This window comes from Dipodomys ordii, unplaced genomic scaffold, assembly GCF_000151885.1.
Source record: "Dipodomys ordii isolate 6190 unplaced genomic scaffold, Dord_2.0 Scaffold10, whole genome shotgun sequence".
In the NCBI taxonomy this organism is placed as follows: domain Eukaryota; kingdom Metazoa; phylum Chordata; class Mammalia; order Rodentia; family Heteromyidae; genus Dipodomys; species Dipodomys ordii.
Window position 1 is genome coordinate 21,624,320 of NW_012267226.1, and position 15,417 is coordinate 21,639,736.

Here is a 15,417-nt window from a genome sequence, read left to right on the forward strand (position 1 = left end):
GCGCCACTTCCGGTTTTCTGGTGGTTTATTGGAGATAGGAGTCTCACGGTCTCTCCTGCCCGGGCTGGCTTTGAACCGCGATCCTCAGATCTCAGCCTCCGGATTACAGGCGTGAGCCACCAGCGCCCGGCTCCCTGTAAGAATTTTTAAAATAAGTCTTTTGAGCTTTTGGAGGCTGAGGCAGGAAGATTCTGAGTACAAGACCAGACAAATGAGACCTAAACTTTGGAAAAAAATAGTCTTTTGAGATTTTTCTACATAAACAACCACACTGTTTATGAAGAGAAATAGTTTTATTTCCTGGCTTCCAATTTCTATAATTTCTAAACTTCTTTTTCTTGCTTCATGGCACTGGCTAGGATTTCCAGTGTGAGGTTGAATTAGAATGTCCAGACATTTTTGTTCTCTTCCTGATCTTCAGAAGAAAGTGTTCATTCCTTCCTTATTCAGTATGTTATTGAAGGTGTTTGTAATTTTTCTTTATTAGGTTAAAGACTGTGCTTAGTCTGCTGAGAATTTTTACCATGAGTGGATGTTGATTTTTTTAAATTAATGAAATTACATATTTTTAAAATAATTCTCAATATAATAGATGATACCAAATTATATATTGATATTGAATTGCTGGAACAAACCCCATTCAGTCATGATATATCATCTTCTTTTATATTGGTGGAATCAGTTTGATTTTATTTTACTTAGGATTTTTGCATCTGTGCTCTTGAGAGACATTGGTCTATAGTTTTATTTTTTGTAATTTGTTTGGCTTTGCTAATTTAGGTAATGTTGGAATGTTAACTATCTTTTAGAATGAGTTCAAAAATAATTTCTTTTTTCTGCATATATTGAGCAGAATTTGATATTGTTTATTTAGATTAAAGTTCTTATCTAAATATAAACACTTTTAATGTGGGAATTGGGATGATAGTTTAAGTTTGTTTTCTATATTCAGAATTTTTAGGGGTTTTACAGTAATTTTAAGGGATCTGACTTAAAAGCATACAGCATCATTTTCCACTGCTGTACTGTGATTAGATTGAAAGAAAAGGAAAATTAGCTATTTCATTATTGGGCAAAAAAAACCTTCTTTACATTTTAGAAATGTTATCAAAATATTTTTGCCAATCTCCTAAACTTCCATTCTTCCTAAGTAGTTTACTTTCTATTCTCAAAAGATGATTAATTTTTAGAAGAAATTCCATAGCCTATGTTGCTAGTAAACTTTGTGGAAGTTTTAGAATACTGATTTTTTTTTTTAACAAAATAGATGTGTCAGCTTTCTGTCACTATGACACAATGCCCAATTAAAAGAACAACTTTAAAGAATAAAGGTTTGGACTGGTACCCGAGGTGGGCTGACTCCATTGCTTTTAGGTCTGTGGCTATGCAGAAACATTACAGCACAATGTGGTGGAGGAAAGCTGCTTCACTCACAGAGGCCAGGAAGCAGGAAAAACTAGAGAGGAGGGTCCCAGCAACAAACCGCTCTCAGTGACAGCCTGCAGGCTCCTCCAGCTTGGCCCCACTGTCTGAGACTTCTTCCACCTCCCAGCAGCTCTCAGCTTGAAGCTAAGCTCTCAATACATGGGCCTTTGGGGGAACATCTCAGATCTGAACCTTCATAGGAGACAGAAGTGAAATTTGGATAGTCAGGGTCAACTGACCTTACACTGTCTTGTGTATTTGTATGAGTTTGACGTCTAATTGTCTTTCCTTCCTCTAGATCAATGGGCAGTGCAGCTGCTTCCAGAGCATTGAACTGCTGAAATCTCGCCCTGCTCACTTGGCTGTTTTCTTACACCACGTAGTTTCACAATTTGACCCCGCAACATTGGTAATACATTTTACAATTTGGCTGGTTCAGTGTCCTGGTGTTATTGATTCACATCTGTAGGACTTTTTGTATCTGTTAGATAAAAGGACAGGCTTGTTTTCCAAACCTTTAAGAATAGATATGAAAGATACTTACAGTGTTACTAATGAAAAATTTAAAGATTTGATTACATAGTAATAACTACTTCCTTGTTTATTGAGGATCTAGCAAATTACCCCTTATGTGATTTTTCACTTTGTCTCTTCTCTTTCCTTCTCCATGACAGCTCTGTTACCTCTACTCAGACCTGTATAAACAGACTAATTCGAAGGAAACTCGTCGTGTCTTCCTTGAGTTTCATCAGTTCTTCCTGGATCGGGCTGCGGTGAGTTGCCAAGTTATGATCTCTGCTTTAGGACACTGACTGAATTGGCCTCTTAATTCCAATCTTCCCTCTTCTGTTTTTGGACATCCTTATGCTTCTGAGTATCTGTATTATATTTCAATTATTGATTACTCTTGACTTTTTAATCATTTGTGATTAAATTTGTGATTTAATTCTGTGTATGAATTCTCAGAGTAAATTTTAGGGGGATGAGATACATTTAGGTCTTTATAATTAGAATGAGGGAATAAAAAAGAGAGCACCCATATATGATAGAGATACATATTAGAATCCAAGGTATCATTCTCACATAATTGATCTCTAGGTGGCCTCTTTGAACCTTAGAAGCACAAATTTAACTAAAAAGTGGTAAAAAGATCTCACACTGAAATAATACTAATGTGTTGTTTTACCAAAAATAGCAATGTTAGTAAAGCTTTAAGCTTTGTTTTATGTGCACTGCTGTGGGTAGCAGCGGTGCCTTGGATGACTGTGCTGCATGCCTTGCTCTTACATGCTTGCAGGTCTCTTGGATGAATGCTTCAGCTTCTGTCCTTCAGCCTGAGTCACTTCCTTTCCTAACCTTGTCTCAGCTGACTGCCTTCCAGTTTTCATGGAAAATGTCAAGTATAGAGAAAGGAACTTCTACCAAATATGTTACTTAACCTCCATCATACCATACCCTGTGCCCTTTCTCTTCAACCTGTTAAAGAATTGTATATCCTCTCTCTAGTACCAGCTCCTCCTTTTTTATCTGGCAGTTATCTCCTCTTCTTCCTCCAACAGTTTTTTTGTTTGTTATTGTTGTTTGTTTTGCTTTGGTTCATTATATTAAAAACATTTCTTTTGTATCAAGACAAACACATACAAACAGATAATTTGCTGCCTCATTTTATTTGTATTTCTTACATAGTCACCTACACACTTCCCCATTGCTAAATACAGTTGCCACCATCTTCTCAGGAGGCCTTCGTTGATCCCAATATACTTAAATGTCACCTTTACATTCTGTCATTTCTTCTATGACTTTTTTTTTTTTTTGGTTGGAAGTGGGGCTTGAACTCTGGGCCTGAGTGCTGTCCCTTAGCTCTTCAGCTCAAAGCGAGCGCTCTACCACTTGAGCTACAGCGCCACTTCCGGTTTTCTGGTGGTTTATTGGAGATAAGAGTTTCATAGACTTTCCTTTCCGGGCTGGCTTTGAACCGCGATCCTCAGATCTCAGCCTCTTGAGTAGCTAGGATTACAAGTGTGAGCCACCAGCGCCCCGTTTCTATGACATTTTTGCCTGTAGAACTCTTGGGTATTAATTTTAGTTATATTCCTGCCCTTCTACCCTAAATGTAAACTCTACTGGGGCAAGTATTTTTGTTCTGTTTATATGTTGCTGTGTCCAATTTCGAACAGTTTCTGGAACAGACTGGTGACCCAGATACTTATTAAATGAATTATTGTTCTGATAGCTATTGTTTAAAACATTGCAAATTATTTTTACTAAAATAACACTATCATGAAGAAAGTTGAGTATGTTCAAATACATTTCAGTTGGTATTTCTTTTTCTACTGCTTGTTTGAATCTCTTCTCCCCTTCCCCTTCTCTCCTCTGCCACTACTGGGGCTTGAACTCAGGGCCTGGCACTGTCCCTGAGCTTCCTTTGCTCAAGGCTAGCTAGCGCTCTACCACTTGAGTCACAGTGCCACTTCCGGCTTTTTCTGTTTATGTGGTACTGAGGAATGGAACCGAGGGCATCCATGCATGCTAGGCAAGCACACTACCACTAAGCTACATTCCCAGGCCCCAGATCTATTTTTCACTGACTGTTTGTAAATATGGGTGCTTTGCATACTTTTAGACTTTCCATAGTTGCTAGGATCACGGGCACATGCTATCTAGCTTCCCTTTGTGGACATTGAGTCTCTTGGATTTTTCAGTCCAGACTGGCATAGTACTATGATCCTGCCCATGCAGCCTCTCCCATAGCTACGGATGGCAGGCACACACAGATCACTGTACCTACTGTATGTTTAGAAGGGGTCTTGCAAACTTTTCTGTCTGGGATAGCCTTGAACTGCAGTCCTACAGTTTTCAGCCTCCCGTGTCACTACTGTCATCTTTAATTTCACATTTCTTAAGAGAGGAGCTGGGAAGGTGGCTCAATGGTAGAGCGCTTGCCTTGCATGCCTGAGGCCCTGGGTTCGATTCCTCAGTACCACATAAGCAAAAAAAAGAAAAAAAAAGCCGGAAGTGGCACTGTGGCTCAAGTGGTAGAGCACTTGCCTTGAGCTCAAGAGCTGAGGGACAGTGCCCAGACCCAGAGTTCAGGCCCCACGACCGGACCCCCCCCCAAAAAAACAAAAAACATCTCTTAAGAGAGCCCTCTGGCTATATCAAAACTTTGTATTTTACTGCTCATGATCTATGAGGGTATTATCATTAAAGTGTAAGAAGAATCCTGATTGGTTAATGTGGCAAGTCATTCTTCTTTGCTTCAGGTCATATTTATTTCATATAAATACCCACATAACATAAATATACTTTTATATCTTTATTTTTTACTAGAAATGCTTTTAAGAAACTGGCTTCGAGTTACTTCTTGGCAACTTTTGTTAAAGATAGTTTTGAAGCCCATTTCACCTTTTTTTAGCTGTTCTCATTGAGACAGGTTCTCATTATGTAGATCAAGCTGGCCTTGAAATTCTGATCCTGCTGCCTCAGCTTCCTCTTGAACATTGGGATTACAGGCATGTTTACCATGCTTGGCCATTTCAGTGCTTTTACAATGAATATAAAAGATCTTACATTTTTTTTCAGTAATCACTTATTTTCAAACTTAAAGGACTTTATAGGAATTTTTAAATTTCAGGAAGCATATGACTTAAATAGGTATGTGGTAATATAAACATAACCAAGCTAAGATAGTTCTTCTAAATACAAAATAATAAAAATTTCCCTAAATTTGGTGGGGGAAAGGGATAATAGTTTGGTAATAGAATCAAAAACTGCAGATTTATGGGGGAAAGTACTACCTGAAAGGAAGTAAATTATAAGACAGTCACCTTAATTCAGTAGCAAGAACTACAGATGGTTACTGGGACTTTAACTCTTAAAACTCAGTGTTAATCTCTAGCACTTTCTTACTGGGATGTGACTGCTGAGTGTTTAACATCTTACATAGGAAAGCAGTGGGTTATGCTGCGGCTTGTAGGATAAGTATCTCAAGTCCAGGAAATAAAGTCATAGTTACATATGAGTCAGTTTGTCACGTGATCATATATACACAGTTTTGGTTTTACTTATATTAATTCAAATAACATATGATAGATTGTATTGACCAATATTTCTAGAGTGCTAAAGCCAGTATGTTTATTAGCATAATGATGAAGCATTCATTCTTTTGTCTAATGAAAGAATTGTAGCTATTTCCTTTATACTATAATATAATATTGGGAAAGAGGTTTATTATTTAACTTAAACACTAGGATGTTCCAGGGCTGTGAACTCTAAAATGATCTCGTTGCTGGGAAGGTGCCCATTGGTAGAGTGCTTGCCTTGTATGCATGAGGCCCTGGGTTCGATTCCTCAGTGCCACATAAAAAGAAAACATAAAATAAAATGTCTTGTCTGTGAAAGTGCATGGACAAGTGTATCCAGGCTGTGTCTTCACTTCATACACATTGTAATGGGCCTGTAGTGCTGTTTCACCTTTTGTTTACATTTTGTTTTAGCACCTGAAAGTCTCTGTTCCTGAGGAAATATCTGTGGATCTAGGTAAGTTTGGAGCATCAGTATCTTGAATAATCACATTTCTGTAGACATGTTGTCCAGTTAAGCTCAGGAGGTTTTATTTATCACTAGGTGGCTGGTTTAATGCCTTGGATGACTGATAGAAAGAAAATCTATTATACAGTTAAGACCTACTGAAATCTGAATTCTGGTCTTGCACTGAAGACTTGTCACTGTGCTCCAAGTTAAATTTGTTCCTATTGAATTGCTGTGTTGCCAGTTCCACGTTGCATGGAATATACCTTTAGATCAGATAATCCCTTTCTCTTTATGCAGAAAAGAGAAGACCTGAGCTTATTCCTGAGGATCTACATCGCCACTATATACAAACTATGCAAGAAAGAGTCCACCCTGAAGTTCAGAGGCACTTGGAAGATTTTCGGTAAGCTTGTTGGTAGATAAGATCCCTGATATAGTCAGTCTCAGTTTAGTTTCGTTCTGCTTCTTAGGTAAGAAAATGTTACACTTAGCACTAGGTGAATTGCTTGGTCGTATCCCTGTTGTTGAAACATATTGAGCATCTGAAGCTGCAGGGTTGGGGTGGAACTGAGAGTTCAGTCTCCAGCCCATGTGCTCCCAGCGCTGGGCTCTGCACTGTGCCTGTGCTCAGCAGTCCTCACAATCGTGTCTTCCCACATGGTGGGCTCTGTTGTCTGAGTATTTCTTCACGATTGTGTCTCCCTGGGATTGACTCCACTCAGCTCCTTGATGATTTTGTCTCTCTGTGGCTGACTGTCTTGTCTTTTTCCTCTGGTATCCCAGGTGACATAGACCCAGAAGTAGAAAACTTGACTTTTTTGCCTATTCCTAGACATTTGTAGCTTATAAAGACTCTGCTGAAACTTTTTCAGAGGGACCTGCTTTGCTCTAGGCTGCTCCAGCAGATTTCTCTCGGTTCTTTTAGGCAGAAACGCAGTATGGGGCTGACCTTGGCTGACAGTGAGCTGACTAAACTTGATGCAGAGCGAGACAAGGACCGGGTAACTCTGGAGAAGGAACGGGCATGTGCAGAGCAGATCGTTGCTAAAATTGAAGAAGTATTGTAAGTAATGGAGGCATGTGTGGCAGTGCTCATTATGCTTAAAATACCCTTCAAGTGTGCTTGAAAGGGTGGTCAGGTTGTACAGATAAGGACCTGTTTATTTTATCATAATATTTGAATCTTGAGTTTTTCCTGATACTTTGTATTAAAGTTCTTATGTTCCCTTTTCTGAGTGTTGGTCAGTAAGTAACTCTGAAACTTGTAATTGGTGATCAAAACCATGCAAATACTTGAGCTGGCTTTCCTTCATTGGAAATGTTCTCGCTGTCACATATGTACACATACACAGCATATGTATGAAAATAGTGCAGGTCCCAGGGGGTTTTTTAAAAATTATCACTATTATAGCAGACAGATTTAGATTGGGACACAAAATGTTAGCTGTGATCCACTGTTTCTGAGTTTAAGACCAGCTGTTTTATTAAGCTTAAATATTTCATTTTTAAACACTTTTAGGATGACTGCTCAAGCTACAGAAGAAGAAAAGAGGTAAGATAATTTTATCCCTCCTCCCTTTTTTATTGTAAAAACACTGTACAGAGGGGTTACATTTACATGAGCAAGGCAATGAGTACACATTTCCTATCAGGCATTGTTGCTTCCTCCTTTGTTATTCTCCTATCATCCCTTCTCTCCTACCTCCTTCTTAGTCTTTTAAAGCATTTCTCTGAGGAGCTGAAAAGGATCATTATTCATTTAAACTTTACACATGTAGACTGCGGGCTCCCTCTGGTGGCTTGTATTTTATTTGTGTAATGTTCTGGTGTCTAGTTTGACGCCTTCCTTTCCTGTGCAGAAATGAGCGATAGTGATGAATGGAAAGAAAGCTCTTTATTTTTTTTCTTGGTTAATTTCAAGAATTCCAACATTGGGCTTTTGGAAATCATTTGGTGTCTTTGTTCTGGCTGACCACCCCTCAGAAGTCTTATTTTACATAATCCTTTCTCTCTAGTTCCACAATGCAGTATGTGATTCTCATGTATATGAAGCATTTGGGAGTCAGAGTGAAAGAACCTCGAAATTTGGAGCACAAGCGGGGTCGGATTGGATTCCTCCCAAAAATCAAGGTAAGACTGGAACAATAGAGGGGTAGGTCTCAGACCTGACATGTTATGGTTGTATGTTTCGTTCTTAATATTTTCTAAATCATCGTGTTAGCACTAGGTATGATGATAGGTCTAAAATGTAGTCCCTGTTCTCAAAGTATTCAAACTCTACTGCAAATCCAAACATGCAAGCTTAACATTACTGAACGTGAAAAGGGAAAATAGTAGTTTTTTCAGAGTGCCATCTGCAACTTTTATCTTTTAGGACTTTCTTCATTTTTGTATCTTTAGTTCTAGCACAGTGTTTTCCACACATTATAAAAGTATTAGTGAACTGCATTGCTTAGAATGAACTCCTGGTAAATGTAAATTTGTACAGTCAGCAAGCTCCTGGTAAGCTGCTTTTTTATTTTCCAAAATTTCATTTCCAAAGGGTTTGTGCAGATACCTTGAGTTTGAGGTGTCCTCAAAACTATGTGGCAGCTTCTGCTGAATATGCACATACATATTTTCATTTACATTGAACCCATGTTCAAAATTGTATTTCTATGTTTGAGAGCAGCAAAAGAAACCCACTCTGTTAGATATCTCTTATCTTAGCTTTCTCCTTGTACCTCCATGTAGCAAAGTATGAAGAAAGATAGAGAAGGCGAAGAGAAAGGCAAGCGGAGGGGATTCCCCAGCATCCTGGGACCTCCAAGGAGACCAAGCCGGCATGATAACAGTGCAAGTACGTTGCTCCCACCACCCATCCCTCCCGGGCCCACGGCCCATGTGCTGGTGAGTGCTGGGGACGCTGCACAACCTGTGCCTTGTTCCGACAGTGTTAACTAAGTGCCTCAGGCTGCTTCCAATGTGTCACAGTTCTCATGGTTAATGGTAGTATCCCACCACGTGGCCAGACACTTGGTTACTTACCTCTTCTGATTTTGTTTGTGTTGAGATTGCTTATACTCATGGATTTTTCAACCTTACTTTGTTTAATCTCTGTCTTTCTCTCTCTGTCTCTCTGTCTGTCTGTCTCTCTCTCTATATCTATATGTTTATACACACACACACGTGTGCATATATATATGTAATTTGCTGTCTCCAGAATTATTCTACAAGCTCTATTTCTCCTCTCTGCTTTGTTCATATCTCTTTCCTCCCAGATCAAGTTAGGAGAGACAAGCCCATTAGAAAGGGCTTCAGCAGGGATGAGGAAAGCTGTATGGTGCGCCTTATCTCAGACAGTTCCACATTTGCCATCTGGGCATGCTTGGGAGTAGGAATTTTGTTGAGGAATAGAGATGACAAGTAGCTTACACCTGAGGAATCCTTAAATGCCAGTGCTACACCTGGTTGAGAAACACTGAGAAAGGTGGAAGAACATTTCAGAGGGCAGATAGAAGAGACGGAGGACCTCAATACACTGACCAAGGGATACAGAGAGATGGTTAGGAATTTGGGCGAGCAGAGCTACCTGAGGATCTACCGTGCTGTGGTGACCTGAGCTTCTGTGCTTCTTGTCATGACCAACAAGAGCATGGATGAAGAGCAGGGTGGGGTCTCTAGACAATGTAGTGATGGAGGTGGCATGTGAGTATGAAGTTGTGCGTGTTGGGAAGGAAAGCAGTGGGACTTCAGAGTGCTTCATCCTCATTCTTACAAACAATGCATCTCCAGATAATGACTCTGTCAGCATTTCCTCTCCTTTTTCCATAGTTGCTCTCCACATCTCCTTTTCTCATGTCCTTCTTCCTTGCCCCAGACTCATCTACTATCTCTTCCCCCTTTCTGTTAGTCCATCTCTTATCTCCCCCTCCACTTTTCTCTCCTCTTCTCTCTTTGCCCATCTGTCTGTCACCTTCCCTCTCCCTTACCATGTCCTTTTCTTTATTGTTCTTTTTTTTCAATAATTCCTTTCACATTTTGTAGGCCCACCATGTTCCACACATTTTTTTCAGATATTGTTACATCATCTCTGTCTTTCTTAAAGCTGTTTTGAAGTGTAGATTACTAATGATTTCATTCTGTCCAGTTGGCAGGGCCATGGAACTACAGAAAGCACGCCACCCTAAGCACGTGTCCACAGCCTCATCTGTGAGTCTTGACCCTCAGGATTCAGCCAAGTTGCGCCAGACTGGGTCAGCCAATGAAGGAGCAGATGCTGGATTCCTGCCTGCCAATCCCATGTCCTCTGTGGTTTCAGGGGCTGCTCTCCCCCAGGAAGGAGGGAAAGAGAACGACATGGGTGAGTGGTGCTGTAGTTAACTTAATCAGGATATTTGATATGAATGTGTTAATATTGTATAACCTGTGATAGATTTAAGTTGAATCTTCATGTGTAGGGTGTGTGTGTGTGTGTGTGTGTGTGTGTTGTACTGGGGCTTGGAGTTGGAGTGTGTGTGTGTGTGTGTGTGTGTGTGTGAGAGAGAGAGAGAGAGAGAGTGTGTGTGTTGTACTGGGGCTTGGAGTTGGAGCCTGGCACTGTTGCTTCACTTTTTTGCTCAAGGTGCTTTACCACTTGAGCCATACCTCCACATTTGGCTTTTTGGGTTAATTGAGAATAAGAGTAAAGACATACTTGCTCAAGAAAGTCTGCTTTGAACATGAAGCAAGCCAGGTGTTGTGGCATACAACTATAATACTAGCACTCGTGAGATAGATGCAAGAGAAACATGAATTCTTGGTCATCCTGGGAACCATAACAAGATTCTGTCTTAGAAACAACCAAACAGTCAGGCACCAGGGGCTCACGCTTGTAATCCTAGCTACTCTGGAGGCTGCGATCTGAGGATCACAATTTGAAGCCAGCCCAGGCAGGAAAGTCTGTGAGACTCTTATCTCCAACTAATCACCAGAAAAAACTGGAAGTGGAGCTGTGGTTCAAAGCAGTAGAGTATTAGGCCTGAGCAGAAAAGCTGAGAGAATAATGCCTAGACCACCCCCCTCCCCAGCCCCCAACCAAAAAAAACCAAAAGCAAAACAAAGCCAAGCTTGATGATGCAAGTTTATAAGCCCCGCATTTGGGAAGTTGAGACAGGAGGCTCATGAGTTTGAGGTCAGCCTATGCTGTATAACAAGTTTTAAGGTCAGCTTGTACTGACCCAGATAGACTCTATCTCAAAAAAACCATAGCAAATATGTAGTATGGGGTGACATTGGGCACAATGCATTGTACTCATAAGCTAACTCATTGAATTGAAACCCCTTTGTACAACTGCTTAAAGATAATTTTAGAATGTGGCCTAAGCTTAAAGCAGCTGATAGATTATGAAACTTTAATAAATGTTCTACTTCACGTGGTCTGAGGGTTATCTCTTTGGGCCACTATTGAAGATAATGTGATTTTACAATATTACAATATGTGTGTTATCATGCAAGCATGCTTTATTGATGTTTTTAAACAACTTTTAGAACCATCCAGTAGATAAGGCACAGACTACTTCATTGTGACTGCAGATCAGACTATGCGTCTAAGGCCTGAAGGTATAGCTCAAAATGTCACACTACCAAGTGCAAGGTTCTGAGTTCAAACTCCAATGCTATCAAAGCAACAAGGAGTCAAATGCAGAGTGTAAGTCTAGAAGACCTTCTTGGTGACACAGATAAAACTATACTTGAGACAAATGAAAAACAAAAGGAGAGATGTAATAAGGTGGAAAGATGCAGTCATTCAGTCCTAATCTGACATAGAAGAGAGTTAAGATAGCAACTCTTTGAAGGAACAAAAACACAAACTAGTTATTTACATTTAGGTAATAATTTAAATTTAGCTATTAACCTTCTTAGTGATAATTTAATGATTAAATATTTATAAAGGATTGGGGGAACATTTAAGATAAGAATTATAAGTGAGCAAAATCTTCAAGGGAGAAAGAGATTAGATACTACATGGTACCTAAAGATAATAAAGAAGTTGATTAAGTATATGATTGAAAATAATCTAATGAAACTCACTGAAAACTTAAAAACAATGGTGGGGAATGGAGAACGATGAAGAAAAAGTAATACAGAGGGGATGGATTTGATCAGAGTGCATTATATGCTTGTTGAAAATGTCACAAGGAACCCCCTTTGTATAGTTAATACTAATGAAGTTTTTAAAAGATAGCAAATCAGCAAAAAGAAGTAAACACGTATTTACTGTAGTAATTGACATTTAAAATGTGGTTTGCCACATTTGACATTGGAGGTAGAAAGGTGAAAGGTGTGGGGGGGTGCTTCTAATCACTCTTTTGAACTCAGCTGTTGGCTTTTAGAAAGCTACTATAAATGAATTCTCAGGGGTATGCATGTGTTTGTGTATTTTAAAGTTTATATATTACACTTTCAGTTCTAGCAAACTTGCAAATGTTCAGATAATAATGTGTCTCTGATTAAGTTGATTAGCATTAGATCGTGAGGCCTGTTTGTTTTTTGTAATCAGTAACTTGTCCTCAGTGTTAACACTTTAAATGTCTGACTTTTGTCTTGTCAGGATCAAAACAAGTTGGAGAAACACCAGTATCTGGAGACTCCTTGGATGGCACACCTCGGCCTGCCAACACTGTTTTTGATTTCCCACCTCCTCTCTTAGACCAAGTGCAGGAGGAGGAATGTGAAGTGGAAAGGTAAATTCAGTGCGGTTTTACAAAGGCTTAGGGCACTAAAGATATTCCTGTAATTTGTAGCATTTTTGCCCTGTGCAATGTTTAGAAAGAGCTGGTAGTAAATATTAACTAGGCCCTAAAGTTTTCTTCTGTTATTCAATGTTAAAAAATATATCTTAAGGAAATGTTAAATAATATATCTTAAGGAAGTTTTTATGCAGACACTTGAATCCACTTTTGAGTCTCTTTTATATAAATTTATTGACATACGTGTGTTTTCATTCTCACTCTTTATTCTTCATTATTTTAGAGTGACGGAACATGGAACACCAAAGCCCTTTCGAAAGTAAGTAAATCTTAAATAGCTTTCTTTGTTTTTTAGATTTTTTTCTTTTAATCTTTAAATTGTTACTATAAAGGTGATGTACAGAGAAGTAGCTTTCATTTAAGAGATCTTTTTCTTTTTTGGGGGGGTCCTGTCATGGGGCCTGAATTCTGGGCCTGGGCGCTGTCCCTCAGCTCTTCAGCTCAAGGCTAGTGCTCTCTACCACTTAAGCCATAGCTCCACTTCTGTTTTTTTCTGCTTATGTGGTGCTGAGGAATCGAACCCAGGGCCTCATGCATACAAGGCAAGCAGTCTACCATGGAGCCACTTTCCCAGCCCAAGAGATCTTTTTTCTGATGTTCCAGTGATAAAGGATAAGAAACCCTGTGTATAATCTCTTAAATATGATAAAAGAATGTCAACAATAAGCCTGACTCATTCAAAAAAATATATATTTATGGTGTTTAAATATAAATAAGCCTGACTCATTCAAAAATATATATATTTATGGTGTTTAAATATAACCTGTTTAAAACCATTTTGTAGGAGAGGCGAATGTTTGGCATTGTGCTAAATCAGATGCAGAAATCTGATGAGTTGGTGGTAATATTAAGACTTGTATGTTCTGTTCACCTAAAGCTCTTGGACACAGTTCATTGGTTTTCTTCCTCAGGTTTGACAGCACAGCCTTTGGAGAAAGTCAGAGTGAGGATGAGCAATTTGAAAACGACCTGGAGACTGACCCACCCAGCTGGCAGCAGCTTGTCAGCCGAGAAGTGTTACTGGGACTGAAACCCTCTGAGATCAAAAGACAGGAAGTGATTAATGGTGAGTTGAATTAATTTGTTGCTGTTGTCCATACATGGCACTGTGTTTAACTAGAGTAAGTAAACCCCTCAGCTATGGGGTTTGCTTTCTTTTCCTTTAACTGTTTGTTTTAAACAAAGATGAAATTCAATGAGATGGCTGATTCTCAAACCCTTCCATCAAAATGTATAAATGGTTTTAGGAGTCATCTTTTTCTTTTTTTCGGGGGGGGGTGGTCCTGTGGTGGGGCCTGAACTCTGGGTCTGGGCACTGTCCCTCAGCTCTTCAGCTCAAGGCTAGCATTCTACCACTTGAGCCACAGCACCGCTTCTGGCTTTTTTTCTTTCTGCTTATGTGGTGCTGAGGAATCGAACTTAGGGCCTCATGCATGCAAGGCAAGCGCTCTACCACTGAGCCACCTTCCCAGCCCATGGAGTCATCTTGATAATTGAAAAGGAAAGGGTATCTAGCTTTGAAGATATTGAGGAGTCATAGCCTTATTGATCTCAAAGTTGAGACTTATTGAGACACGATCCTGTTTTTGCATATAGATGATAAAGAGCAAGGGAAAGCACAGAAGATTAGTGGAGTTAATCAAGATCACACATATAATCAGTGATGAGAGGAAAACTCAGATCCAGTTCTTCCTGTATTCTGGTGCAGTGTTCTTCAGTTACCCTAACATGTTTATAGTAGATAGGTGGCGTGGATGCTATGCCCTGTACTCTCCCTAGGATGTGATTTGAATATATCTTTCCCATCTCTGACATGGTGAAATTATGGCCTGGCTCTACAATTGAGGATTTATGGGCAAATTGGATAAGCAGAAGTACTATTATTTCTGAAAAAGTCTCAAATTTAAGACTCTTTAATCCTGGAGGTTACATAGTTTCAAATATTCTAGTTATGATAGGTAGGGATTACAAGCAGGTGAATGAGTTTGGGGGTATGCAGTTAACTTTTAAGTGTAAAATAATTTGAATGAGTTTTTTTTTTTGTTGTTGTTGTTGTTTCAACTCAGCCACTGTATTGGAGAATTTCATGGAATTAAAATGAGTTCAGAAGCATGCAATCTCTTAACTGCTAAATAATTTATTATACAACTCATTTGCTTCCTAATTCTAATAGAAGACTGTTCCATGGAATTAGTCCAAATAAGGCAGCATTTCATCTCTCTCTTTCTCTCTCTTTTTCAACTTAGAATTGTTCTACACAGAAAGAGCTCATGTCCGAACACTGAAGGTTCTTGATCAAGTGTTCTATCAGCGAGTATCCAGGGAAGGAATTCTGTCACCTTCAGAGATACGGAAGATTTTTTCAAACCTGGAAGATATTCTTCAACTTCACAGTAAGAGAAATTGGTCTGATCATTATCCCTACACTTCTAATAGAGGAAAGATGGAGAATACTTACAGATACCTTGGATACATTTATGTATAATTTTATGTAATTTTGTCAATATATCCATGTTAGCATTTCTGAAATTATATGTGATCACTTAATACAAATAAACAATTGGGTCTTAGGCTAAATTCTGTTCCCCATAATCAGCCTTTGGAATACAAAATGTCTTTTTTTTTTTTTTGTCGGTCGTGGGGCCTGAACTCTGGGCCTGGGCACTTTGCCTCAGCTCTTCAGCTTAAG

At 39.2% G+C, this 15,417-nt stretch overlaps 1 protein-coding gene across 1 annotated transcript in view; it reads left to right on the plus strand.

Annotated features, from left to right (window-relative positions):
- Positions 1 to 15,417, plus strand: part of Arhgef12 (Rho guanine nucleotide exchange factor (GEF) 12) — a 115,466-nt gene that overhangs the window by 76,864 nt on the left and 23,185 nt on the right. The window contains exons 13-25 of the mRNA XM_013009508.1: positions 1,724 to 1,834; positions 2,100 to 2,198; positions 5,922 to 5,964; positions 6,256 to 6,361; positions 6,884 to 7,021; positions 7,478 to 7,510; positions 7,974 to 8,088; positions 8,692 to 8,797; positions 10,088 to 10,300; positions 12,530 to 12,662; positions 12,952 to 12,987; positions 13,640 to 13,794; positions 14,975 to 15,121. Coding sequence (XP_012864962.1) covers positions 1,724 to 1,834; positions 2,100 to 2,198; positions 5,922 to 5,964; positions 6,256 to 6,361; positions 6,884 to 7,021; positions 7,478 to 7,510; positions 7,974 to 8,088; positions 8,692 to 8,797; positions 10,088 to 10,300; positions 12,530 to 12,662; positions 12,952 to 12,987; positions 13,640 to 13,794; positions 14,975 to 15,121 — 1,435 coding nt within the window. The remainder of the gene's footprint in view (positions 1 to 1,723; positions 1,835 to 2,099; positions 2,199 to 5,921; positions 5,965 to 6,255; positions 6,362 to 6,883; positions 7,022 to 7,477; positions 7,511 to 7,973; positions 8,089 to 8,691; positions 8,798 to 10,087; positions 10,301 to 12,529; positions 12,663 to 12,951; positions 12,988 to 13,639; positions 13,795 to 14,974; positions 15,122 to 15,417) is intronic.